Source organism: Sapajus apella, unplaced genomic scaffold, assembly GCF_009761245.1.
Source record: "Sapajus apella isolate SASKATOON/1434 unplaced genomic scaffold, GSC_monkey_1.0 scaffold173, whole genome shotgun sequence".
NCBI lineage: Eukaryota > Metazoa > Chordata > Mammalia > Primates > Cebidae > Sapajus > Sapajus apella.
The window spans coordinates 1,004,493-1,031,686 of NW_022437113.1; the positions used below are offsets into that span (position 1 = coordinate 1,004,493).

Below are 27,194 nucleotides of genomic sequence, written 5' to 3' on the forward strand. Positions count from 1 at the left end.
GGCTGGTTTTGAACTCCTGACCTCAGGCGATCGACCTGCCTCAGCCTCCCAAAGTGCTGGGATGACAGGCATGACCACTGCGCCAGGCCTAATTTTTTATTTTTTCTAGAGATGGGGTCTTGCCATGTTGCTCAGGCTAGCCTCAAGTCCTGGGCTCAAGTGATCCTCCCACCTCGACTTCTCAAAGTGCTGGGGTTAGAGGTGTGAGCCACTGAATCCAGCCCTAAAGTTGCATCTTTTTTTTTTTTTTTTTTTTTTTTGAGACTGAGTTTTGCTGTTGTTGCCCAGGCTGGAGTGTAATGGCATGATCTTGGCTCACTGCAACCTCCGCCTCCCAGGTTTAAGCAATTCTCCTGCCTCAGTCTCTCAAGTAGCTGGGATTACAGGCATATGCCACCATGCCCGACTAATTTTTGTATTTTTAGTAGAGACAGCGTTTCACCATGTTGGTCAGACTAGTCTCAAGCTCCTGACCTCAGGTGATCCACCCGCCTCAGCCTCCCAAAGTGCTGGGATTAGAGGTGTTAGCCACCGCGCCAGGCCTAAAGTTGCATCTGAAGGAAAAAAGATATGAGGATCCAGGCTGGAGCTTGGGATATGGGGAGGTGGGCATTTTGGGGGGCCAGCACGCTGCAGGTTCTTTGTAGAATTTGTTGGAAGGATAAACGGAAGCCATCCAAGAACACTGCTGTCCTTCAGCTCTTGAGTCTCAGTCTCAGAAGCTGGCCAGATGGCCAGGTGAGGTGGCTCACGCCTGTGATCCCAAGGTGGACAGATCATATGAAGCCAGGAGTTCAAGACCAGCCTGGGCAACATGGCAAAACCCTGTCTCTACAAAAAATGTAAAAATTAGCTAGGCATGGTGGTGCATGCCTGTAGTCCTGGTTCCTGGGGAGGCTGAGGTAGGAGAATGGCCTGAACCAAGGGAGGCTGATGTTGCAGTGAGCTGTGATTACGCCACTGCACTCCACCCTGGGCCACAGATCAAGACCGTGTCTCAAAAGAAGAAAAAAAAGAATTTGGCAGCCATGCATGGTAGCTTACACCTGTAACCCCAGCACTTTGGGAGGCTGAGGCAAGAGGATTTCTTGAGGTCAGGAGTTCAAGACCAGCCTGGCCATCATGGTGAAACCCCATCTTTATTTAAAAAAAAAAAAAAAAAAAAGAATTTGGCTAGAGAGCGCCAGGGACCTGGCCAGGCGGATGGAACCACAGGTAGCCCATGAGGCTGGCACCTGGGCATTCCGGTCAGATCTGGGGTCAGCAGGACAGAACCCCTAGAACCCCGAGTTGCCCCAAAGGAGTTTGTGGCCGCTACCATCACCGCCACCACGAAGCTGACTTCCTGGGTTTCTCTTTCACTTTGACTCGCCCTAGGGATGGGCTGTGACACTTTTATTCTTTTTTCTTTCTTTCTTTCTTTCTTTTTTTTTTTTTTTCATCTTTTTCCCTTGCTCAGCTTCAAATGTGTTCCGGAGTGGGGACCGGGCGGCTGAACCTCGCTGGTGGCAGAGAGGCTCCCCTGCAGCTTCGGGGCTCCACGTGGATCCGATGGGGCCGCTGGGGACCTGGGGGGTCCCGCTCCTCCTCCTCCTCCTCCTGCTGTCCAAGCAGGGCGGTGAGTCCCCCCACCCTGGCATGGCGGCTCCTCTTGCTGGGGGGAGGCGCATGTGTGTGGGGGGAGCTGTGGGCCTGCTCTGTGGGTTGGTTTCATCTCTCTGTGCCTCAGTCTTTCCTGCTGTCACACGGGAGATGGGCAGCCATGGCTTCTGGGATCAAACTTGGATATCTTTCCTCTGGTCTTGATTTTCTCTTCTGTGAAATTCACGAGGTCTTGATTCCTCTGTGAAATTCACTAGGTCTTGATTTTCTGTTCTGTGAAATTCACTAAATCTTTTCCACCTCTCCCAGTTAAATGAGAAAAGAAACCAAGGAAGGAATAAAAAGCAAGTATGTATCTAGTAGGTATACATAGGCTAGTATCTTATATATGTAGTTTAGAAGAGATAGACATACATAATATAGTGTATGCAGTCAGCTCTCCCCGTATCTATGGGGCAATGGTTCCAGGACCCTCTGCAGATAATCCAAGGATGTTCAAGTTCCTGATGGTAAAGTATTTGCATATAACCTACATGCATCCTTCTGTATACTTTATTTATTTACTGAGACAGGGTCTCACTCTTTCACCAGGCTGGAATCCAGTGGTCTGATCATAGCTCACCACAGCCTTGACCACCTGGGCTCAATCGATCCTCCTGCGTTAGCCCCTTGGGTAGCCGGGACTGCAGGTGCACACCACCATGCCTGTTTAATTTTTTTTTTTGGCATGTACTTTTTGCGGAGACAGGGTCTCACTGTGTTGCCCAGGCTGGTCTCGAACTCCTGGGGTCAAATGATCCACCTATCTCAGCCTCACAAAGTGCTGAGATTACAGGTGTGAGCCACCGCGCCTGGCCTTGCCAGATACTTTAAATCATCTCAGGCCCAGTGCAGTGGCTCACTCCTGTAAATCCAGCACTATGAGAGGCCAAGACAGGTGGATCACTCGAGGTCAGGAGTTCAAGGCCAGCCTGGCCAACATAGTGAAACCCTGTGTCTATTAAAAATGCAAAAATTGGCTGGGCGTGGTGGCTCACGCCTGTAATCCCAGTACTTTGGGAGGCCAAGGCAGGTGGATCACGAGGTCAAGAGATCGAGACCATCCTGGTCAACATGGTGAAACCCTGTCTCTACTAAAAATACAAAAAATTAGCTGGGCATGGTGGCGTGTGCCTGTAATCCCAGCTACTCAGGAGGCTGAGGCAGGAGAATTGCCTGAACCCAGGAGGCAGAGGTTGTGGTGAGCCGAGATCACGCCATTGCACTCCAGCCTGGGTAACAAGAGCGAAACTCCGTCTCAAAAAAAAAAAAAAAAAAGCAAAAATTAGCTGGGCATGGTGACTCATGCCTGTAATCCCAGCTATTCAGGAAGCACACTTGTCCATTCACCCGGAATGCCTTGACAGCCACCCTGTGCCAGGGCCTGGGCATACCACTGAGAATGCCCTGCGGAGTGCATGGCCCATCCCCAAAGACTCACTCCCTTCTCCTTGACCAACAGGAGAGGCTTCCACAGCCAGGACCTGCCCCCAGGAGCCTCTCAGGGGTGAGTACTTGGGGCAAGGGGTGGGGAATAAGAGGCTGGGACCAGAACTTTGAGCCTGGGGGGTGGGGGATTCAGCTCCGGACTAGTGGGCTCTTACACTGGGCATCGGTGGGTGTCCCACATAGAGGCTGTCATGCTAGGTTTGGGCACTGTCTGGCTGGGCCTCAGTTCATGCTAGGATAAGATAGGGGTAAATCCTCTGACCGCAGCCTAATTCCCGGACATCGGTTGAGAAGCATAGGTGGCAGCTAACAGAGCGATCTTTGGAGTTCTCCTGGGGCAGCCCAGGCAGGGGGCCCCAGCATCAGAGGCCATGTAAATGGGAGGCTGTCTCGGGTGATGGAAAGAGTACTGGACAGACAGTCATGAAGTTGGGCTGTGGTCCAACTCTGCTTCCTGACCAAATAGAGAATTTTTGAGGCTGGGCGCTGTGGCTCACGCCTGTAATCCCAGTACCCAAGGCAGGCAGATCACAAGGTCAAGAGATCAAGACTAGGCTGGGCCAACATGGTGAAATCCCATCTCTACTAAAAATACAAAAATTAGTCAGGTGTGGTGGCGCACACGTGTAGTCCCAGCTACTCGGGAGGCTGAGGTATAGGAGAATCACTTGAACCTGAGAGGCAGAGGTTGCAGTGAGCCGAGATCGCGCCACTGCACTCCAGCCTGCGTGGCAGAGCAAGGCTCCATCTCAACAACAATAATGATATTATATAAACTTTCCTTCTCTGTACATTGGGGATTAGTGGGGTGCTGACTGTTTCACTGGCTCTGGAGATGCACTGAGAGCCTGTAGAGTGCCCACAGCAGGGCTGGCCACACCTCAAGGCCCCAGCGTCTTCAAGGGCCAGGCATGGCTGGAGACCAGCAGCGGGGAGGGGGCCGGGGGCAGCCCACGAGGTGGCTTGGCGATGTGACAGTGAGTGGTCAGTTCAGGGGGAGGGAAGGAAGATGGGCTTTAGGCTGTCAGGGGTGGGTCGGGGGGGGTTCTGTTTCATCAGAGTGATGGAAGGATGGAGAGCCCTGTGTGTTAAGCGCCCTTCCTCCCCCAAGGTCGGACCCCTAGGGCTGTTTCCTGGGGTGTCGCCTTCTCCCTCAAGGCTTCTGATCTGCCTGCGGGTCTCAGGGCAGGTCCTTCTTGTGGCGATGGGGGTGTCATGCTCTTCCTGACCCCATCCATAGTGGCATCCCCCTCCCCCTGTCACCCAGTTCCACACCTGGCACACAGTGGCACTCCCAAAGGGCACGGGGTGGCTGAGGGAGGTCGCTGCCTCCTGGGGAAAGGTTATTGATGATTGCCGTGACTGCTGTTGGGCCAGTGTACTTGCCTGGGCCAGCCCTGGCAGGCCCCTCCCTGCCATGCAGCCTCGACTGTCTCTCCCCATGCCGGCTTCAGACACTGACGCCAATCCAGGCACACCCTACTTCTCCCTGCCCTCCAGACTGTGGATCCACTGTTTTTTCTTGCTGGGGGGACCTCCTGACAGTGTCTCCCCAATATGCATCTCAACCTCTGAGGACTAGTGGGTGGTGGATGAATGGATAGACAGGTGGATGGGTGAATAAATGAATGGATGGAGGAATGAATAAATACACAGGTGGATGAATGGATGGACGAATGGATGGATGGATGAATGTGTGGCTGGATGGATATATCGGTAGGTAGATAAATGGATGGGTGGGTGCGTCTATGAATGAATGGATGAATGAATACATGGATGTGTGGATGGATAGACTGGTGAGTAGATGGGTGGGTGAATGGATGATAGATGAATGAATGCATGGATGGATGGATGAATTCATGAATGAACCCATAGATGGATGGGTGGATTAATGAATACATGGATAGGTGGATGACTTCATGGATGGATGGATAGATTAATGAATACATGGATGGATGGATGAATGGGTGAATGGTGGGATGGATGGATGGACAGATAGATGGGTGGATGGATGAATGGATACATGGATGGTTGAATAGATGGATGGGTAGATGGGTGGATGGATGGATGGATGGATGGATGGATGGATAGATGGGTGGATGGATGGATGGATGGATGGGTAGATGGGTGGATGGGTGGATGAATTCATGGATGGATGGAGGAATACGTGGGATGAGCAGATGGATGGATTAATGAATACATGAATGGATGTGTAGATGGGTGGATGGGTGGATGGTGGGGTGGATGAATACATGGATGAATGGATGGGTGAATGGATGAATTTATGGATGGATGGATGGATGGGTAGATGGCGGATGGATGAATAAATACATGGATGGACGGGCAGTGGTGGTGGGTGCATAGGTGGGAAGGTCGGTGGGGGAGAGGGCTGATGATCACTTGGGTGTAGACCCCCAGGTCGAGCCTTCCCCCCACACAGTGCAAGGCCGGGATGTCATTATGTCTTCACTGCCTTTGCAGCTGCCTGCAGAACCAGCGAATGCTGTTTTCAAGACCCGCCGTATCCCGATGCAGACTCAGGTTCGGGGCAGCTCCTTGTGGTTCGCTGAGGATTATGCAGGGCTCTGCCTGACCCCATCCACAGCAGCCCCTCCCTCGGCCTTCTCCACCCAGCCACAGACCCAGCCTCGACTATAGTGTTGGGAGCCCCCACCCCACCCCCTGCTGGCCCATTCTCACCAGGTTCAGGGTGTCCTGGGGCAGCCAGCAGCCTCTCTGAACCTCATCCCTTCCCTAGCATGGTCTCAGGGCTGGTGTCTGTGTCTGTTCGGACTGGTCAGTACATTGGGAAAAGTACCTGTTATAAGCATAACCCAATAAATTATTGGAACATTTATTTTATTTATTTATTTTTGAGGCAGAGTCTTGCTCTGCCGCCCAGGCTGGAGTGCAGTGGTATGGTCTCAGCTCACGGCAACCTCTGCCTCCTGGGTTCAAGCCATTCTCTGGGTTCAAGCCATTCTCCGGCCTCAGCCTCCCGAGTAGCTGGGATTACAGGCACCCACCACCATGTCCGGCTAATGTTTGTATTTTTAGTAGAGACGGGGTTTCACCATGTTGGTCAGGCTGATCTCGAACTCCTGACCTCAAGTGATCCGCCCACCTCAGCCTCCCAAGGTGCTGGGGTTCCAGGCGCGAGCCACCGTGCCCGGCCTTACTGTTGGAACTTTATGCTCATAATGCACCATGCAAAGGGTCTGACACTGACCAGACACACTGTTCATTATTTTGTTTGATAGTGATTTACTGAGCACCTACTACGTGCAGACACAGTTCTAGACATAGGGACCTAGCCCTGAGCTCAGCTGACCTCCCAAGGTCATAGCCTAGGATTTGGAATAGGTTGAGGGAAGAGATGGCAGGAGATGAGGTGGGAAGGACGCAGGGAGGGTTTAGGACGAGGTGACGCTGAAAGATGTAAGCATCACCAAGATTTGTCCTAGCAACAAAGACCCCTCCAGACTCTGGTCTGTTCTGAAGCCGACAGGATCTCTTCCAGGCTCAGCCTCCGGCCCCAGGAACCTGAGCTGCTATCGGATACCCAGCGCTGGTTATGAGTGCTCCTGGCAGTATGAGGGTCCCACGGCTGGGGTCAGCCACTTCCTGAGGTGCTGGTGAGGACCCCTCTTCCATTCCCAAACCCTCAGCCACCACCCGACTCTTGCTCCAGCCCGCCCTGGTGCCCCTGCTTTCAGATTCGTGATATTGGCTGGCTCATCCCTCCTTCCCAGACTTCCATCTCTCATCTAAGAAGAGAGGGTTCGAGGATTGTTGGGGGGGTGCTCAGTGAGGGTAGGCATCCCAGGTGGGTGACCATGAGGGCCTTTCAAGTCCTCCTTTCTTCTCCACCCTTTCACTTGTCCATTCATTCATCCATTCATCCATCCATCCATACATCCACCCATCACCCATCCACCTATCCATCCATCCAGCGAGCCATCCATCCATCCATCCACCCATCACCCATCCATCCATCCATCCATCATTCATCCATCCATCCACCCATCACCCATCCATCCATCCATCATTCATCCATCCATCCACCCACCCATCCATCCATCCATCCACTCACCCATCACCCATCCACCTATCCATCCATCCATCCATCCATCCACCCATCACCCATCCACCCATCCGTCCATCTATCCATCCACCCATCCATCCATTCATTTTTTTCTTTTTTTGAGACGGAGTCTTGTGCTGTTGTCCAGGCTAGAGTGCAGTGGTGCAATCTCAGCTCACTGCAACCTGTGCCTTCTGGGTTCAAGTGATTCTCCTGCCTCAGCCTCCTGAGTAGCTGGATATACAGGCTCACGCCACTGTGCTGGCTAATTTTTGTATTTTTAGTAGAAACAGTGTCTCGCCATATTGGCCAGGCTGGTCTCTAACTCCTGGCCTCAAATGATCCGCCCGCCTTGGCCTCCCAAAGGGCTGGGATTCCAGGCGTGAGCCACCGCGCCCAGCCGTTTCATTTATTTCTTCTCTCATGGCGCAGTCCGTGCTGGGAGATACTGGGGTCCCTCAAACCCCTTCAGTCCCAGACTGATCTCCAAGGAACCCTAGGCTAGGGGAGGAGGTGTACAGGTGGCAGAAAAAGATGAGGGGCAGAAAAGGATGCTGAGCGTGGTGGCTCACGCCTGGAATCCCAGCACTTTGGGAGGCTGAGGCGGGCGGATCACTTGAGGCCAGGAATTAGAGACCAGCCTGGCCAACATGGTGAGACCCTGTCTCTACTAAAAATAGAAAACTTAGCCAGATGTGATGGTGTAAGCCTGTAATCCCAGCTACTAGGGAGGCTGAGATGGGAAAATTGCTTGAACCCGGGAGGTGGAGGTTGCAGTGAGCCGAGATCGGGCCACTGCACTCCAGCCTGAGTGGCAGAAAGAGACTCCATCTCCAAAAAAAAAATAAAATAAAAATAAAAATAAAAATAAAAGATGCTGGGATGTGATAAAAAAAAAATTAAAAAAAAAGTCGGCTGTGGGGTCCACTAGGACCCCAGACTCGGTACTAACACCCTCTTTACTGCTGCAGCCTTAGCTCTGGGCGCTGTTGCTACTTTGCCGCAGGCTCAGCCACCCGGCTACGTTTCTCCGACCAGGCCAGGGTGCCTGTGCTCTGCACCGTTACACTCTGGGTGGAATCCCGGGCCAGGAACCAGACAGAGAAGTCTACTAATGTGACCCTGCAGCTCTACAACTCAGGTCAGCACCTCGTTCTCCTCCCCGTCCTTTTTTCACTCAGAGAGGCCATCAGGCTGCGAAGCTGGAGCTGGAGGGGATTCTGGGCCCCGGCAAGGGACTTGATACTATGAGGCCACTAGCCATTGTCACTTCATGTAGTGTCACACAAACACTACTGTGACAAAGCAGTCTTTTAATGCCCCCCGACTAAACCCCTATTACTGGGCACTTAGGTTGCTTCCGGTGTCTGCTATCCGTAATGCCACCAGGACCTGACTGGGTTCTTAATATCCGTTCTCATGACTCAACATCATGTATTTGGCCAGGCGCGGTGGCTCACGCCTGTAATCCCAGCACTTTGGGAGGCCGAGGCGGGTGGATCACGAGGTCAGGAGATCAAAACTATCCTGGTTAACACAGTGAAACCCCATCTCTACTAAAAATACAAAAAATTAGCCGGTTGGGGTGGCATGCGCCTGTAATCCCACCTACTCAGGAGGCTGAGGCAGGAGAATCACTTGAACCCGGGAGGCAGAGGTTGCAGTGAGCCGAGATCGAGCCACTGCACTCCAGCCTGGGCAACAGAGTGAGACTCTGCCTCAAAAAAAAAAAAAAAAATTGCATTGTATATTGAAAATTTGCAAAAAGAATAGATTTTAGGGCTGGGTGTGGTGGCTCACACCTGTAATCCTAACACTTCGGGAGGCCAAGGCAAGTGGATCACCTGAGGTCAGGAGTTCGAGACCAGTCTGGCCAACATGGCAAAACCCCATCTACTAAAAATACAAAAATTAGCCAGGCATGGTGGTGGGTGTCTGTAATCCCAGCTATTCAAGAGGCTGAGGCAGGAGATTTGCTTGAACCTGGTGGAGTGGAGGTTGCAGTGAGCCAAGGTCGAGCCACTGCACTCCAGCCTGGACTACAGAGCAAGACTCTGTCTCATAAAAAAAAAAAAAAAAAAAAGAATAGATTTTAGGTGTTCTTATCACATACCAATAAAGTAACTATGGAAGGTGATGAATATATAATATATTATGTGTGTGTGTGTGTGTATATATATATATATATTTTTTTTTTTTTTTTAAAGAGATGAGGTCTTGTCATGTTGGCCAGGCTGGTCTCAAACTCCTGGACTCAAAAGATCCTCCTGTCTTGGCCTCTCAAAGTGCTGGGAGTACAGGCATGGGTCACTGTGCCTGGCCATGGATATGTTAAATTGCTTACTATAGTAATCATTTCACTATGGACATGTATATCAAACCATCTTACCTCTTAAATTTATACGATGATATAGCTGGGCACAGTGGCACGTGCCTGTAGTCCCAGCTACTTGGGAGGCTGAAGTGGGAGGATCGCTTGAGCCCAGGAGTTCTGGGCTGTAGTGCGCTATGCCGATCGGGTGTCCGCACTAAGTTCAACATCAATATGGTGACCTCCCGGGAGCGGGAGATCACCAGGTTGCCTAAGGAGGGGTGAACTGGCCCAGGTCAGAAACAGAGCAGGTCAAAACTCCCGTGCTGATCAGTCGTGGGATCGCACCTGTGAATAGCCACTGCACTCCAGCCTGGGCAACATAGGGAGATCCTGTCTCTATAAAAAAAAAATATAATGATATGAAAAAGAATCAGGCAGGGTATGACCACGGTGCAGCAAGACTAATTTATGCTAATTTATGTCTCTCCTTAGGTCAGTTTCCTTGAAATTGATCTAAAAACTAAGATTTCCCTAATAGTTCTAAAAAAAAATCAATTATTCTCCGGCAAGCAATTTACAAAAGTGCCTGTCCCATCAGAGCCCTGCCAACAATCGGTGTTAATATTTAAAAAATATCTTCACTAGCAGGATCCTGTGTATGAATCTTTATTAAAAAATTATTTATTGGCCGGGGGCGGTGGCTCACGCCTATAATCCCAGCACTTTGGGAGGCTGAGGCGGGTGGATCACCTGAGCTTGGGAGTTCAAGACCAGACTGACCAACATGGAGAAACCCTGTCTCTACTAAAAATACCAAATTAGCCTGGCATGGTGGCGTGCATCTGTCATCCCAGCTACCTGGGAGGCTGAGACAGCAGAATGGCTTGAACCTGGGGGGCAGAGGTTGCAGTGAGCTGGGATCACGCCATTGCACAGCCATGGAGTCTCGCTCTGTCACCCAGGCTGGAGTGCAGTGGCACGACCTCGGCTCTCTGCAACCTCCGCCTCCCAGGTTCAAGCCATTCTCCTGCCTCAGCCTTCCAAGTAGCTGGGATGACAGGCATCCACCACCATGCCCGGCTAATTTTTGTATTTTTAGTAGACACAAGCTTTCACCATGTTGACCAGGCTGGTCTCGAACTCCTGACCTCAGGTGGTCCACCTGCCTCGGCTTCCCAAAGTGCTGGGATTACAGGCGTGAGCCACCACACCCAGCCTTATTTTTGTTTTTAGAGACAAGCTCTCCCTCTGTCTCCTAGACTGGAGCGCATGGTGCGACTAGGGCTCACTTCAGCCTTGACCTCCTAGGATCACGTGGTCCTCCCACCTCAGTCTCCCCAGTAGCTGGAACCAGTCATCAAGTACCAGGCCAAGCTAATTTCTATGTAGACATTGAGGGGGAGAGGGGTCTCGCTATGTTGCCCAGGCTGGTCTCGAACTCCTGGGCTCAAGCAAACTTCCTGCCTTGGCCTCCCAAAATACTGGAATTACAGAGTGAGCCACCGTGTGTGGCTTGGGTACAAATCCTGACTTTTTGAATCATAGAATTCCAGGCTTATCTGGGACCCTCAGGGTGTCCCCCAGTTCATATTTAGGGACTCAGTTGCTTACCCTGGGCTGGGTGGATTTTCAGGGCCATTAATTCTCATACGTGTGGGCTGCCAGTCGCCAATCCCCACCTCTGCTTCCAGTTAGATACGAGCCTCCTCTGGGAGACATCAGGGTGTCCAAGTCGGCCGGGCAGCTGCGTCTGGAGTGGGAGACCCCAGACAAGCAGGTTCGTGCCGAGGTGCAGTTCCGGCACCGGACACACAGCAGCCCGTGGAAGTTGGTGAGTTTGTTTCCCAAGTCCATGGTGGGCACGGGCGTCTCCAGGGCACCTGCATCCCCAGATCAGTCTCACCATCTCTGCGTCTGTCTCTCCTCCCAACCAGCCCCCACGCTAGCCCCTGAGATTTTTTTTTTTTCCTAGATGGAGTCTTACTCTGTCACCCAGGCTGGAGTGCAATGGCGCGATCTCAGCTCACTGCAACCTCTGCCTCCCAGGTTCAAGCAATTCTCCTGCCTCAGCCTCCCGAGTAGCTGGGACTACAGGTACACGCCACCACACCCAGATACTTTTTGTATTTTTAGTAGAGATGGGGTTTCACCGTATTAGCCAAGATGGTCTAGATCTCCTGACCTCATGATCTGCCCACTTCGGCCACCCAAAGTGCTGGGATTATAGGCGTGAGCCACCATGCCTGGCCTTATTTTTTTAATTAAAAAACTTTTTTTCTTTTACTTTTTTATTTTTTACTTTTTTATTTTTATTTTTCAAGGACGGGGTTTCACCATGTTGGCCAGGCTGGTCTTGAACTCCTAACCTCAGGTGATCCGCCCGCCTCGGCCTCCCAAAGTGCTGGGATTATAGGCGTGAGCCACCACGCCTGGCCCCCAAAAAAAATTATTTAAAAAAAAAAAAGACCGTGGCCAGGTGTGATGGCTCACATCTGTAATCCCAGCACTTTGGGAGGCCAAGGTGGAGTGGATCACTTGAGGCCAGGAGTTTGAAACCAGCGTGAGCAACACGGTGAAACCCCGTCTCTACCAAAAATGCAAAAATTAGCTGAGTGTGATGGTGCACGTCTGTGGTCCCAGCTACCCGGGAGGCTGAGGTGGGAGGATCACCTGATCCCTGGGAGGCTGAGGCTTCAATGAGCTGTGATTGCACCACTGCACTCCAGCCTAGATGACAGCGTGAGACCCTGTCTCAGATAAATAAGTACATAATTTTAAATAAATAATTGTAAAACAGTAAATATTTTTTAGCACCAAAATGCAAAACAATATGTGTATACATTCTTCTTCTAGGGTGACTGCGGACCTCAAGATGGCGATACTGGTGAGAATAACAATAGCAATGACAGCAGCAGCTGCAGCAAGTTGGCATTAATTGAGCGCCTACTGTATGCCAGGCCCAATGCTGAGTTATTTGTGTGCCTCTTTTTTTTTTTTTTTTTTTTGAGATGGAGTTTCGCTCTTGTTACCCAGGCTGGAGTGCAATGGCGCGATCTCGGCTCACCGCAACCTCCGCCTCCTGGGTTCAAGCAATTCTCCTGCCTCAGCCTCCTGAGTAGCTGGGATTACAGGCACGCGCCACCATGCCCAGCTGATTTTTTGTAGTTTTAGTAGAGATGGGGTTTCACCATGTTGACCAGGATGGTCTCGATCTCTTGACCTCGTGATCCACCCGCCTCGGCCTCCCACAGTGCTGGGATTACAGGCTTGAGCCACCGCGCCCGGCCATTTGTGTGCCTCTTGCCCTGCCCCACAGTTCAGTATTGGATTACTCCCATTTTGCAGGTGGGGAAACAAGTGGCTCACACTGTCATCCCAGCACTTTGGGAGGCTGAGGCGGGCGGATCATCTGAGGTCGTGAGTTCGAGACCAGCCTGACCAACATGGAGAAATCCCGTCTCTACTAAAAATACAAAATTAGCCTGGCGTGATGGTGGGTGCCTGTAATCCCAGCTACTGGGGAGGCTGAGGCAGGAGAATGGCTTGAACCCAGGAGGCGGAGGTTGTGGTGAGCTGAGATCACGCCACTGCACTCCAGCCTGGACAGCAAGAGCGAAACTCTGTCTCAAAAAAAAAAAAAAAGCCTTGGAGAGGGTGAGAAGCCTTTGGCCAAGGTCATGACCCCAGGGATGGCCATGGCCAGGACTTGAATTCAGGGCAGGGATGGATGTGGGTGATCTCGAAAGCCATAAGAAGACAGGGCCTGGCCTGTCCTTCTGAGCCCCCGGGGCCCAGCACGTGGCTCTATACACAGTTGGGGTTCAATAAGTGCATGATGGCTAAGTGACTGGTACCAAGTCCTAGACAATTCTTTTTTTTTTCTTTGAGGTGGAGTTTCACTTTTGTTGCCCAGGCCGGAGTGCACTGGTGCGATCTCAGCTCACCGCAACCTCCGCCTCCCCAGCTCAAGCGATTCTCCTGCCTCAGCCTCCCAAGTGGCCGGGATTACAGGCTGCCAGCGCACCCGGCTAATTTTTGTATTTTTAGTAGAGACGGGGTTTCACTACATTGACCAGGCTGGTCTTGAACTCCTGACCTCGTGATCCACCTGCCTCAGCCTCCCAAAGTGTTGGGATTACAGGCCTGAGCCACTGTGCCCGGCCCAGTGCCGGACAATTCTTACAGCCTGATGTTCAACCTGCCTCTCCCCAGAGTCCTGCCTCTGCCCCCTGGAGATGAATGTGGCCCAGGAATTCCAGCTCCGACGACGGCACTGGGAGAACCAGCGAAGTCTGTGGAGCAAGTGGAGCAGCCCTGTGTGCATTCCCCCCAGTAAGATCCATCCGGGCCATGGGGACAGGGGCAGGCGTTAGAAATAAGGCCACGGCCGGAGGTGGTGGTGCACCCCTGTAGTTCCAGCTGCTCAGGAGGCTGAGGCAGGAGGATCACTCTAGGCCAGTGATTTTAGACCAGCCTGGGCAACACAGTGAGACCCCATCTCTAAAATATAAAATAAAAGGGGGCTGGGCGCGGTGGCTGATGCCTGTAATCCTAGCACTACACCTAGGTGTGGTGTGAGCTACTTGGGAGGCTGAGGCAGGAGAATCGCTTGAACCCAGGAGGCTGAGGTTGCAGGGAGCCAGGATGGCACAACTGCACTCTATCCTGGGTGATAGAGTGAAACTCTGCACCACCACCCTCTCCCAGAAAAGCAGGCAACATGAAATTACAGGTGGCAGTTATCCCCGGGGACGCAAATGGTGTTAATTTTTCTTTCTCCAGTTCTCTTTTCTGCATTTGGGGAAGCGAGGGATTTTCACTTTGTGAATGTGGAGAATCCATTATTTACAAACAAAACATCCATCAGTCTTTTTCTTCTTTCTTCTTCTTCTTTTTTTTTTTTTTTTTAAAGACAGGGTTTCACCATGTTGGTCAGGCTGGTCTTGAACTCCCGACCTCAGGTGATCCACCCGCCTTGGCCTCCAAAGTGCTTGGATGACAGGCGTGAGCCACCACGTCTGGTCTCTTTCTCTACTTTCAATTTGTGTGGTTGGTTTTGTTCTGATGCAGAAAACCCCCCACCACCTCAGGTGAGGTTCTCGGTGGAGCAGCTGGGCCGGGATGGCAGGAGGCGGCTGACCCTCAAAGAGCAGGTAACGGGGCTGTGACAGGGCTGTGGGCTGGCCTGGAATGGGGAGCAGGAGGTAGAAGGCTGGAGGGGGATGAGCAAGTGAGAGACGGAGGGAGACGAGACGTAGAGACGGCAGGAAGTGGGCAGACTGTGGGTTTCATTCTGAAGGCAATAGGGAGCCATGGAATGTGTGTGAGCAGGGGAGGGACATAATTGGACTCAGATGTTCACAGGTTTTCTCTGGCCCCTGTGTGAGAAACAGACTGTGGGGAAATTGCACAGAAGCCAGAAAGCCAGAAGGAGATAATGGTGATGCATCTGCCCGGGTAGCAGATTATTGCTTTAAGTCCCAAAACAACACATTAAATGCAGTCTGATTAGCCCCATTTTACAGAGAGGGAAACTGAGTCACAGAGGGATGATCTCTGTTGAGACAAAACTGACAAATATTCCACTTGTTGGCTGTACCACATCATCTTAGCCAGCTCCCTAATTGGCCGTTGCTGTAAGGCTGTAGCAAAAATCCTTTACTTCTTATGTTCCTTGAACTCAAATTCCTTTTCTAAGGAAAAATTTTCTGGCTTGAGGTAACTGGGTTAAAAGACGGAAACATTAGGCCGGGCGCGGTGGCTCACGCCTGTAATCCCAGCACTTTGGGAGGCCGAGGCGGGTGGATCACGAGGTCAAGAGATCGAGACCATCCTGGTCAAAACGGTGAAACCCCGTCTCTACTAAAACTACAAAAAAATTAGCTGGGCATGGTGGCGCGTGCCTGTAATCCCAGCTACTCAGGAGGCTGAGGCAGGAGAATTGCCTGAACCCAGGAGGCGGAGGTTGCAGTGAGCCGAGATCACGCCATTGCACTCCAGCCTGGGTAACGTGAGTGAAACTCCGTCTCCAAAAAAAAAAAAAAAAAAGACGGAAACATTTTTGTTTTCCTGAGTCTCAGCAGGTTTTGTCAATTCCTCCCTCTTCCCAGCGAGATGTGTGCTGGCGGTGAATGCCTGTTTCACAGCAGCTTTGCCAGCACTGAGGTGTATTATTTTTTTTAATTTTTCACGGATGTTATTGGCTGTGGCCTTTGGCCAAGTCTGTCCTCATAGGCTGTGTCCTGCTGTCTGCCCGTGGGATGCTGAGTGTGATGAGGTCCCCACGAGCTGTCTTTCATACCCACGACAGCCAACCCAGCTGGAGCTTCCAGAAGGCTGTCGAGGGCCGGCGTCTGGCGCGGAGGTCACCTACCGTGTGCGCCTCCACATGCTGTCCTGCCTGTGTAAGGCCAAGGCCACCAGGACCGTGCACCTGGGGAAAACGCTCAATCTCTCGGGTGCTGCCTACAACGTGACTGTCACCTCCTGGAACCGATTTGGTCCTGGCCTGAACCAGACGTGGCACATTCCTGCTGACACCCACACAGGTGCCTCCTCTGGGTGGGGGGGGCGGCATGAGGGTCCCCCAGAGCACCTACTCTGAGCCTCAGCTAGACCAGAATGAGATGAGTGAGGTGGGAAATTTTAAGAGAGTGCCTAATTTTAGGGGTGTGTCAAAAATTCAGTAGTGGGCCGGGTACAGTGGCTCACGCCTGTGATCCCAGCACTTTGGGAGGCCAAGGTGGGAGGCTCACCCAAGGTCAGGAGTTCAAGACCAGTCTGGCCAACGTGGTGAAACCCAGTCTCTACTAAAAATACAAAAATTAGCTGGGCATGGTGGCGCGTGCCTGTAGTCCCAGCTACTCAGGAGGCTGAGGCAGGAGAATCGCTTGAACCCGGGAGCCGTAGGTTGCAGTGAGCCGAGACTATGCCACTGCACTTCAGCCTGGGGGACAAAAGTTGAAACTCTGTCTCAAAAAAAAAAAAAAAGCAGTAATCAGGATCCATCATGCAGTTTTGTTTGTTTTTGAGACATTGCTTAGCTATGTTACCCAGGCTGGACTTGAACCTCTGGGCTCAGGCAATCTTTCTCCCTCAGCTTCCCGAATAGCTGGGAGTATAGACATGCGCCATCATGCCTGGATAGCATGCGATATTGAAAAAAAAAACAAAACCAAAAGAAAACTAGCTGCGCCACTGCACTCACCCTGGCTAACAGAATGAGACCCTCTCTTAAAAACCTTTTTTTTTTTTTTGAGAGGGAGTCTTGCTCTATCGCCAGGCACCAGGCTGGAGTGCAGTGGCGCGATCTCGGCTCACCGCATCCTCCGCCTCCTGGGTTCAGGCAATTCTCCTGCCTCAGCCTCCCGAGTAGCTGGGACTACAGACACGCGCCACCACGCCCAGCTAATTTTTGTATTTTAATAGAGACGGGGTTTCACCATGTTGGCCAGGATGGTCTCGATCTGTTGACCTCGTGATCTGCCCACCTTGGCCTCCCAAAGTGCTGGGATTACAGGCGTGAGTCACCGTGCCCAGCTTAAAAATCTTTTTAAAAGAATTAGCCAGACATGGTGGCGCACACCAGTAGTCCCAGCTACTTGGGAGGCTGAGGTGGGAAGACGGCTTGAACGAGGAAGGCAGAGATGGCAGGGAACCGAGATCGCGCCCCTGTACTCCAACCTGGTGATAGAGCTACACTCTGTCTCAAAAAAAAAAAAAAAAGGCTAGAGGTAACCGTGTCTTTATTTAAGGTCTTTTTTCTTTCTTTCTTGTGATGGAGTCTCACTCCGTCAGGCTAGAGTGCCGTGGCACGATCTCAGCTCACTGCAACCTCCACCTCCCAGGTTCGAGCAGTTCTCCTGCCTCACCCTCCCAAGAAGCTGGGACTACATGCGCCACCACGCCCGGCTAATGTTGCATTTTTAGTGAAGATGGGGTTTCACCATGTTGGCCAGGCTGGTCTCGAACTCCTGACCTCGAGTGATTCATCTGCCTTGGCCTCCCAAAGTGTAGGGATTATAGGCGTGCACCACCGTACCCGGTCTAATTTTTCTATTTTTAGTAGAGACGGGGTTTCACCATGTTGGCCAGGCTGGTCTCAAACTCCTGACCTCAGGTGATCCACCCACCTCGGCCTCCCACAGTGCTGGGGTTACAGGCGTGAGCCACCGCGCCCGGCCCACTATTATTACTATTTTTGAGCTAGGTTCTCAGTCTGTTGGCAGACTGGAGTGCAGTGGTGCAATCATGGCTCACTGCAGGCTTGAACTCCCAGGCTCAAGAGATCCTCCCACCTTAGCCTCCCGAGTAGCTGGGACTACAGGCGTGCACCCCGACACCTGGTTAATTTTTTATTTTTATTTTTGTAGAGATAGGGGTCTCCCTGTGTTGGCCAGTCTGGTCTGGAACTCCTGGGTTCAAGCCGTCCACCCGCCTCCGATTCCCAAAGTGCTGGGATTACAGGCTTGAGCCACCGCCCCCACCCTGGTCCGCTAGTATAGTGAAGTGGTGCCCGAAACGCTCTCAGTCTTGGCTTGGCACATGAAGTGGGCACTCAGCAAACAGCGGTTGCTATCCCCAGAACTGCCAGCAGTACCCGTCTCTCCAACATTCGTGCAGACGCCCTGGCGAGAGGGTGTGGGAGAAATCTGCCCAGGGACCGAGTGGGCGTGTGCTCGTGCTTCTGAGTCTGGCAGGAGACCACCTGCGGGGCCGGTCAGGCCAGGGGGGCCTGGTCTTGGATCATCACACTCTCCGCCCAGGCAAGGCGAGCGGGTGGGCGGCCAGGTATCTGCCACCGCCAGAGACGCTCGCCAGGCTGCAGGTGGGCGTGATGGCAGTACAGGAAGGCCTCACAGTGAATATCCTGGCAGGGAGACAGCAGTTAGGCTGGAGGAGGACTCAGCTCATTCAAACACCATCTGCTGACTGGGTGTGGTGGCTCACACCTGTAATCCCAGAACTTTAGGAAGCCAAGGCAGGTGGATCACTGGAGTTCAGGAGTTCAAGACCAGCCTGGGCAACACAGTGAAACCCGGTCTCCACCAAAATAGAAAAACATAATTAACCTGTAGTCCCAGCTACTCAGGAGGCTGAGGCAGGAGAATTGTCGGAATCAGGGAGGTGGGGGTTGCAGTGAGCTGAGATCGTGCCACTGTGCTCTAGCCTGGGCGACAGAGCAAGACTCCATCTCCAAAGAAAAAGGAAAAAAACAGGCTGGGTGTGGTGGCTCACGCCTGTAATCCCAGCACTTTGGGAGGCCGAGGAGGGTGGATCATGAGGTCAGGAGTTCAAGACCAGCCTGGCCGAGATAGTGAAACCCTGTCTCTACTAAAACTACAAAAAATTAGCTGGGTGTGGTGGCAGGCGCCTGGAGTCCCAGTTACTCAGGAGGCTGAGGCAGGAGAATCACTTGAACCTGGGTGGCAGAGGTTGCGGTGAGCCGAGATCGTGCCATTGCACTCCAGCCTGGGCCACAGAGCGAGACTCCATCTGAAAAAAAAAAAAAAAAAAAGAAAGAAAAAACAAAAACACCATCTGCCATCCACTCTGTGCCTGGTCCCCAGGGAACCTCCAGGGCAGGGAAACAGCCAAACACAGTCACCCCTGGCCCTGCAGGGTCAGAGTATAGACGAGTCCGTGAGAGAGAGGCTGTGGAGGCAGAGGGGCGGCCACTGTCTCCATTGGTCCCTCCCATCTCCTTCCAGAACCAGGGGCTCTGAACATCAGCGTCGGAACCAGTGGGACCACCCTGTACTGGCCCGCCCGGGCTCACAGCACGACCTACTGCATCGAGTGGCAGCCTGTGGGCCAGCATGGGAGCCTTGCCAACTGCAACCTGACTGCGCCGCAGGACCCGGATCTGGCTGGAATGGGTACAGGGCCCACCTCTGCCTCTGCGCCCCCCCCTTTTAGCTCCTGGTGGGTTCAGACCTGCAAGGAAAGCACCTAGCGGGTGTCTAAGGCCCAGAGAGGTGTTGCCGCTTACTTGAGGTCACACAGAGGTAGGGACAGGGTGAGGTTTGGAGCCTTTCACCCATGTGGGTCTGGTAACTCCCGCTGGCATCTGGGCTCAGGTCCGGGCAGGTCTCATGCCTGCAGGTAATGAATCTCACGTCCTTGCTGTTAAAAGAAAGTCATTAAGGGGGGAAATAAAAGAAAAAAAATGAATCTCACATCCTAGGGTGTTGGTTAAACATTCAGTCGCACCAGGGAAGGTGGCAGTTCGACAGATACTGGTGGCAAATTAATGAGGAGTCTTTAGGGAAAGGGGGACTGGGGCTCCAGTGGCCTCTCAGTCTCCTGCGTCCTGCCCTGGGCCTGGCGGAGTCCCTGGAAGCCTCAGTGTCAGGCTGTTTCTTGAGAAATTCACAGCCTGAGGAGACAGAGCTGGACACAGAACCCCTGGCCCTTTGACTGGGCGCGGTGGCTCACACCTGTAAACCCAGCACTTTGGGAGGCTGAGGCGGGCAGATCACCTGATGTCAGGAGTTCAAGACCAGCCTGGCCAACATGGAGAAACCCTGTCTCTACTAAAAATATAAAAATTAGCCAGGCGTGGTGGCGTGTGCCTGTAATCCCAGCTACTCGGGAGGCGGAGGTTGCAGTGAGCTGAGATTGCCCCAGTGCACTCCAACCTGGGTGACAGAGCAAGACTCCGTCTCAAAAAAAAAACGAAAGAAAACCAAAAAAAAAACAAACCCTGGTTCCATGGACTAAGGGCTGGGTTAGAGGGGGATGGAGATGGGTTAGGGGCGTTGCACAGTGGAGAGATCCTGGAGGAGGGGACATTGGTGCAAGGGCTTTGAAGCATGAGTAGGAGTTTTCTGGGCGGTTCCTGGCACAGCCAATGCAAAGGTGCAGAGATGGGAACACAATCTACTGAATGGCTTGACCTTTTTTTATTCTTCCAGCAACCTACAGCTGGAGTCGAGAGTTTGGGGCAATGGAGCAGGAAAAGTGTTACTACATTACCGTCTTGGCCTCTGTGCGCCCAGAGAAGCTCACCTTGTGGTCTACAGTTCTGTCCGCCTACCACTTTGGAGGCAATGGTAAGTAGCCCAGACCTACAGGTTTACGCTTTTTTTTCTTTTTAAATAATTTTTAAAAATAAAGGCCGGGCACGGTGGCTTACGCCTGTCATCCCCGCACTTTGGGAGGCCGAGGCGGGTGAATCACCTGAGGTCAAGGGTTTGAGACCAACCTGGCCAACATGGCGAAACCCCGTCTCTACTAAAAATACAAAAATTAGCCGGGTGTAGTGGCGGGAGCCTGTAATCCCAGCTACTAGGGAGGCTGAGGCAGAAGAATCGCTTGAACCCAGGAGGCGGAGGTTGCAGTGAGCCGAGATCGCGCCACTGCACTCCAGCCTCGGTGACAGAGCGAGACTTCATCTCAAAATAAATAAATAAAATGAAATAGAGACAGGGTCTCGCTGTGTTGCCCAAGTCGGTCTCAAACTCGTGGACTAATGCAATCTTCCCACCTCGGCCTCCCGAAGTGCTGGGATGACAGGCGTGAGCACCACGCCTGGCCGTCTGGTACCCACTGCACGTCAGGCGGGACACGTGGAAGTCAGGGCGGCAAAGACATTCTGAGTGGGATTGTTCATAGTTTTCTTTTTTTGGAGACAGAGTCTTGCTCTGTTGCCCAGGCTGGCATGCAGTGGTGCAATTGTGGCTCACTGCAGCCTCGAACTCCTGGTAACAAGTGGCCTTCCCACCTTGGCCTCCTGAGTAGTTAGGGCTACAGGCACATGCCACCATGGTTGGCAAATGTTTTTCTTTCTGTAGAGACAGGGTCTCGCTATGTTGCCCAGGCTGGTCCTAAACTCCTGGCGATCCACCAGCCTCGACCTCCCACAGCGCTGGGATTACAGGGATGGGCAACTGTCTGGCTAAACAGCATTATCCACTTTTTTTTTTTTTTTTTTTTTTTTGAGAGGGGGCCCCGCCCGCCGAGCCTGGATGCAATGGCGCGATCTCGGCTCACTGCAACCTCCGCCTGCCGGGTTCAAACGATTCTCCTGCCTCAGCCTCCCGAGTAGCTGGGATTACGGGAGCCCGCTACCATGCCTGGCTAATTTTTTGTATCTTTAGTAGAGACGGGTTTTCACCACATCGGCAGGCTGGTCTTGAACTCTTGACCTCGTGATCTACCCAACTTAGCCTCCCAAAGTGCTGGGATGACAGGCGTGAGCAACCACGCCCGGCCAGCAGGGTCCATTTTATAGATAAGAAAACTGAGCCCAGGGAAGGAAAGTGACAGTGACTGGATGGTGGAACCAGAATTCAAACCCAGCCCACCTGCCTCTGTGGCCAGTGTTACCCCCTTCTCTAGACAAGTGGGAGGCTGGGCATTCAGGAAGTACTCAACCAGTACTCTTTTTTTTTTTTTTTTTTTTTTTTTGAGACAGACTCTAGCTCTGTCACCCAGGCTGGCGTACAATGGCGCGATCTCGGCTCACTGCAACCTCCGCCTCCTGGGTTCAAGTGATTCTCCTGCCTCTGCCTCCCAAGTAGCTGGGATTACAGGCGCCCACCACCACGCCCAGCTAATTTTTGTATTTTCAGTAGAGATGGCGTTTCACCATGTTGCCCATGCTGGCCTCAAACTCCTGATCTTAAGTGATCTGCCCGCCTCGGCCTCCCAAAGTGCTGGGATGACAGGCGTGAGCCCCCGCGCCCAGCCTCCACCGGCACCTTGGCGCTGACTGTGACAATGGTACTGGTTGCAGCCTCAGTGGCTGGGATGCCGCCCCACGTCTCGGTGAAGAATCACAGCTCGGACTCGGTGTCTGTGGACTGGGAGCCATCCGTGCTGAGCACCTGTCCCGGCGTCCTGAAGCAGTATGTCATCCGCTGCCGAGATGAAGACAGCAACCAGGTGTCAGGTACGTGAGGCAGTGCAGGCCTGGCTGGGCGAGGAAGGGAGGATCCTGGCCTCAGATCCCCCTTGCTGTGTGACCCTGGGCACCTTACCGACCCTCTCTGGGCCTTGATTATCTTCCCCTTAAAACAAGAGAATTGGACTTGAGAGTCTTCTTTTTTTTAATTCCAAATTTATAGACAGGGACTCGCTCTGTGCCAGGCTGGACTGCAGTGATGCCATCATAGCTCACTGCAGCCTCAACCTCCTGGGCTCAAGCGATCCTTCCACCTCAGCTTCCCTAATAGCTGGAAGCACAGGTGCACACCACCATGCACAGTTAGTGTTCTGTTTTCTGTAGAAATGAGGGCTTGCTGTATTGCCCGGGCTGGGTTGTTTTTGTTTTGTTTTGTGTGTGCTTTTTTTTGAGAGAGAGTCCGGCTCTGGCACCCAGGCTGGAGTACAGTGGCACGACCTCAGCTACTGCAACCTCTGCCTCCCGGGTTCAAGCAATTCTCCTGTCTCAGCCTCCCAAGTAGCTGGGATTACAGGACCCACCACCATGCCCAGCTAATTGTTGTATTTTTAGTAGAGATGGCGTTTCACCATGTTGACCAGGCTGGTCTTGAACTCTTGACCTCAGGTGACCCACTTTGGCTTCCCAAAGTGCTGGGATTACGGGCGTGAGCCACCACGCCCAGCTGAACTCGAGGGTCTTGATCACCCCTTGCAGAGCCTGGAGACGGCTGGGTGGGCACCAGCCAAGTGCTTGTGATGTGTTGGGTCTGTCCTTGGGAGGCGGTCTCTCACATGTAGCAGCAGCTCAACTCCCATCAAGCAGGGATGACTGTGTCCATTCCACAGATGAGGAAACCGAGGCGTGGAGAGGGGATCTGATATCTGATAGGGGCTTTAGCTGGGAGGGTTCTCGGCTTTGCCCGGGAAAGAGTTCACGGGCAAGTCAGTGGTGTTAGACAGAAACTCACTGAAGTGGCCATGTGCAGCAGCAGCAGCAGTCCTGCCCCTTGTCCTATTTATACCCGCTTTTAATTATATGCAAATGAAGGGGCGGTTTATGCAGAAATAGCTAGGATGAGGGTGGTACCTTCCGAGCTGTGGGTTCATTGCCATGGACGGGGGTGGTAATTTCCGGGTGTTGCCATGGCAGTGATAAACCAACGTGGCACACTGGTGGCTGTGTCTCACGGAGAGCCCGGGACCTGTTTTAGCTAGTCCTCAATTCCGTCCTGTATCCCAGACCCACCTCCAGAGTCCAATCCCGCCTCCAACCTCAGATCCACCTGCCCAAAGAGCAAAGAAGTCGGTCAGGCACGGTGGCTCACGCCTGTAATCCCAGCACTTTGGGAGGCCGAGGCGGGAGGATCACTTGAGGCCAGGAGTTCAAGACCAGCCTGGCCAACGTGGTGAAACCCCATGTCTATTAAAAATACGAACATTAGCCGGACATGGTGGTGGGTGCCTGTAATCCCAGCTACTGTGGAGGCTGAGGCACAAGAATTGCTTGAACCTGGGAGGCGGAGTTGGGAATGAGCCGAGGTTGAGCCATTGCACTCCAGCCTGGGCAACAGGGTGAGACTGGGTCTCAAAGAAAATAAAATCTTGAGATGAATGAGCGCATTAAGAGAAGAGACTTTGGTCGTCGCGGTGACTCACGCCTGTGATCCCAGCGCTTTGGGAGGCTGAGGTGGGCGGATCACCTGAAGTCGGGAGTTCGAGACCAGCCTGACCAACAAGGTGAAACCCCATCTGCACGAAAGATACAAAATTAGCTGGGTGTGGCGGCCTGCACCTGTAATCCCAGCTACTAGGGAGGCCGAGGCAGGAGAACAGCTTAAACTCGGGAGGCGGAGGTTGCAGTGAGCCGAGATTGCGCCACCGCACTCCAGCCTGAGCAACAAGAGCAAGGCTCCATCTCAAAAAAAAAAAAAGAGAGAAGAGATTTTAGCAAAATGCCCATGGACCCGCGCCCCGCCCCCACAGGCTGTGGCAGCCCAGCCTGGCCTCTGAGGACTATGCAGGTCCCAGGACTCAGGGCTGCCTCCTCCACTGCAGAGCAGCCCGTGCAGCCCACAGAGACCCAGGTTACCCTCCGCGGCCTGCGGGCTGGCGTGGCCTACACGGTGCAGGTGCGAGCGGACACCGCGTGGCTGAGGGGGGCCTGGAGCCAGCCCCAGCGCTTCAGCATCGGTGAGTGCAGGGGGCAGGGCCCAGTTATCACACAGCACGCACTGCGCTGCGCTTCCCCTAATGATCTTAGCAGCCCTGCCCTCACCCTCATTCCCCCCATGACTCCCTACTGCCCTCTGGAGAAAGTAGCAGCTCCACCTGCTCCACTGTCTCTTCTCACAGCTTCCTCTTACACTCCCGGGGCCTTGCCCATGCAGGCCTTTCCCTCCCTCCTGCCTGGAATGCTTGTTTTCCCCACTGTCAAACTCCTATTCATCCTTCAAAACTCAGCTCAAAAGCTCCCTCCTCCAGCCAGCCTTCTCTGCCTCCTTCTGGCCACGCCCTCATCTACAACTGCTCCTCCTCCCTGGCCTGATGCCCCAGGGTTGGGGGTAGATGTGTCAAGGGATCTGGGGGCTCTTGAGGAGGAGAATGGTACAGGGATCTGTTCACTGAGCGACAAGTAAATGAATGTCTCTCTCGATGCAAAAATAAGGAGGACACAGGCAAAGCCCAGCGAGGGGGCTCATGCCTGTCGTCCCAGCACTTTGGGAGGCTGAGGCTGGAGGATTGCTTGAGCCCAGGAGTTCAAGACCAGCCTGGGCAACATGGTGAGACTCCATCTCTACAAAAAATATTTTAAAAAATAGCGGGGTGTGGTGGCGCACACCTGTAGTCTCAGCTACTCAGGAGGCTGAGGTGGGAAGATGGCTTGAGCCCAGAAGTTCAAGGATGCAGTGAGCTGTGACCGAACCACTGCACTCTGGCCTGGGCGACAGAGCAAGACTCTGTCTCAAAAAACAAATAGAAGAAAAAGAGAAGAAAGAAGAAGAAGAGGAAGAGGAAGAGAAGAAGAAGAGAAGGAGGGGAGGAGGAGGAGGGGGGAGGGAGAGGGGAGAGAAGAAGGAGGAAGAGGAAGAGGAGAGGGAGGGGGAGAAGGGGGAGGAGGGGGAGGAGGAGGGGGAGGGGGGGGGGAGGGGGCGGAGGAGGGGGGGGAGGAGGGGGGGGAGGAGGGGGAGGAGGAGGACAACACAGGTGCTGTTGTCTGGGGTCCATGGTCATAAGAGATTCAGAGATCAAATGATCCCTGTTCACGCCACGGTGTCCTTTCAGTTCCAAGAGAACCAACTAGATCCCAGAGAACGAAAGGGTCAGGGCTGGCGTGTGGCAGCAGGCCTGGGTCCAGGGACAGCCGCATGTGCCCCGTGGGCAGGCTCCTGGAATTACAGAGCCTTTTTTTTTTTTAGACAGATTCTTGCTCTTGTTGCCCAGGCTGGAGTGCAATGGCATGATCTCGGCTCACTGCAGCCTCCGCCTCCCGGGTTCAAGCAATTCTCTTGTCTGAGCCTCCTGAGTAGCTGGGATTACAGGCATGATCCATCATGCCTGGCTGATTTTTGTGTTTTTAGTAGGGACAGGTTACTTTTTCTTTTTTAATTTTTTTTTTTTTTTTCACCCGGGATCAGATGGGCTAAGGCCAAAAAGGGCATTAGCCTGGATTTCACCATATTGGTTCAGGCTGGTCTGGAACTCCTGACCTCAGGTGATCTGCCCGCCTCAGCCTCCCAAAGTGCTGGGATTCCAGGCACAAGTCACCGTGACCGGCCTGGAATTAGAGTCTTGAACACTTCCTGCATGCCAGGACTTTATTCCTTGACAGCTACCGGGCAGGTGGGTTCCGAGGTACCCACTGAGAAGCCCATGGCACACTGTGCCAGGGTCAGCAGCCAGTTCATGGAGACACCGGGCTCTCCAGCTCCCTCCCTGAGCAAGAGGCAGGAAGTGCCCCTCTGCCAACCTACCCTCTCCCATCCCAGAAGTGCAGGGTTCTGATTGGTTCATCTTCTTCGCCTCCCTGGGGAGCTTCCTGAGCATCCTTCTCCTGGGCGTCCTCGGCTACCTTGGCCTGAACAGGTAACTGACAGCTTCTCCCACCGTTACCGTAGCGATGGTAATGATGCCGGGCAGGGGAGCCCCAAAGGGGGGCTTCACCCGCTGACTGGGTTCTTGGCTTTGCCCAGGAAAGAATTCAAGGGCAAGCCACAGGGAGAAGAAAACAGCTTTATTGATGCAGCAGTTACAGCTCCGTGACTGCCTCTGCAGAGCAGGGCTTCCCTGGAGGCGGAGAGCAGCCCCTGAGAGCAGTTTTGTAGGCAGATTTTTACTCACTTTTCATTGGATGCAGATTAAGGGGACAGTTTATGCAAAATTTCTTTTTTTTTTTCTTTTTTGAGGGAGAGTCTCACTCTGTCTCCCAGGCTAGAGTGCAGTGGCAGGATCTCGGCTCACTGCAACCTCCCCCTGCTGGGTTCGAGCAATTCTCCTGCAGTAGCTGGAACTACAGGTGTGTGCCAACACACCCGGCTTTTTTTTTTTTTTTTTTTTTTTGTATTTTATTAGGGATAGGGTTTCACCATGTTGGCCAGGCTGGCCTTGAACTCCTGACCTCAGGAATTTCTAGGGAAGAGGTAGTCACTTTTGGGTCTTTGGGTCATTGCCATGGAAAGGGGTTGTGACACTACTGGGCATGTCTGATTGAAAGCTACTTTCAAGCCAGGCGTGGTGGCTCACACCTGTAATCCCGGCACTTTGCGAGGCTGAGGTGGCCGGGAGTTGGAGACCAGCCTGGCCAACATGGCAAAACCCGTC

At 53.0% G+C, this 27,194-nt stretch overlaps 1 protein-coding gene across 5 annotated transcripts in view; it reads left to right on the forward strand.

Annotated features, from left to right (window-relative positions):
• The first annotated feature begins 1,357 nt into the window (after positions 1-1,357).
• The window catches only part of IL12RB1 (interleukin 12 receptor subunit beta 1), a 28,534-nt gene continuing 2,697 nt past the window's right edge, over positions 1,358-27,194 (forward strand). The window contains exons 1-15 of one of the 5 annotated variants that reach the window (XM_032267814.1): positions 1,358-1,618; positions 3,104-3,148; positions 5,572-5,631; positions 6,611-6,725; positions 8,146-8,315; positions 11,180-11,319; positions 12,342-12,372; positions 13,701-13,820; positions 14,559-14,641; positions 15,799-16,036; positions 19,199-19,366; positions 20,405-20,542; positions 22,228-22,383; positions 24,432-24,566; positions 26,363-26,459. In XM_032267814.1, the coding sequence (XP_032123705.1) occupies positions 1,552-1,618; positions 3,104-3,148; positions 5,572-5,631; positions 6,611-6,725; positions 8,146-8,315; positions 11,180-11,319; positions 12,342-12,372; positions 13,701-13,820; positions 14,559-14,641; positions 15,799-16,036; positions 19,199-19,366; positions 20,405-20,542; positions 22,228-22,383; positions 24,432-24,566; positions 26,363-26,459 (1,763 nt within the window). In that variant the 5' untranslated portion in view covers positions 1,358-1,551. The remainder of the gene's footprint in view (positions 1,619-3,103; positions 3,149-5,571; positions 5,632-6,610; positions 6,726-8,145; positions 8,316-11,179; positions 11,320-12,341; positions 12,373-13,700; positions 13,821-14,558; positions 14,642-15,798; positions 16,037-19,198; positions 19,367-20,404; positions 20,543-22,227; positions 22,384-24,431; positions 24,567-26,362; positions 26,460-27,194) is intronic. The other 4 variants (XM_032267818.1, XM_032267816.1, XM_032267817.1 and 1 more) reach the window with 4 other exon arrangements.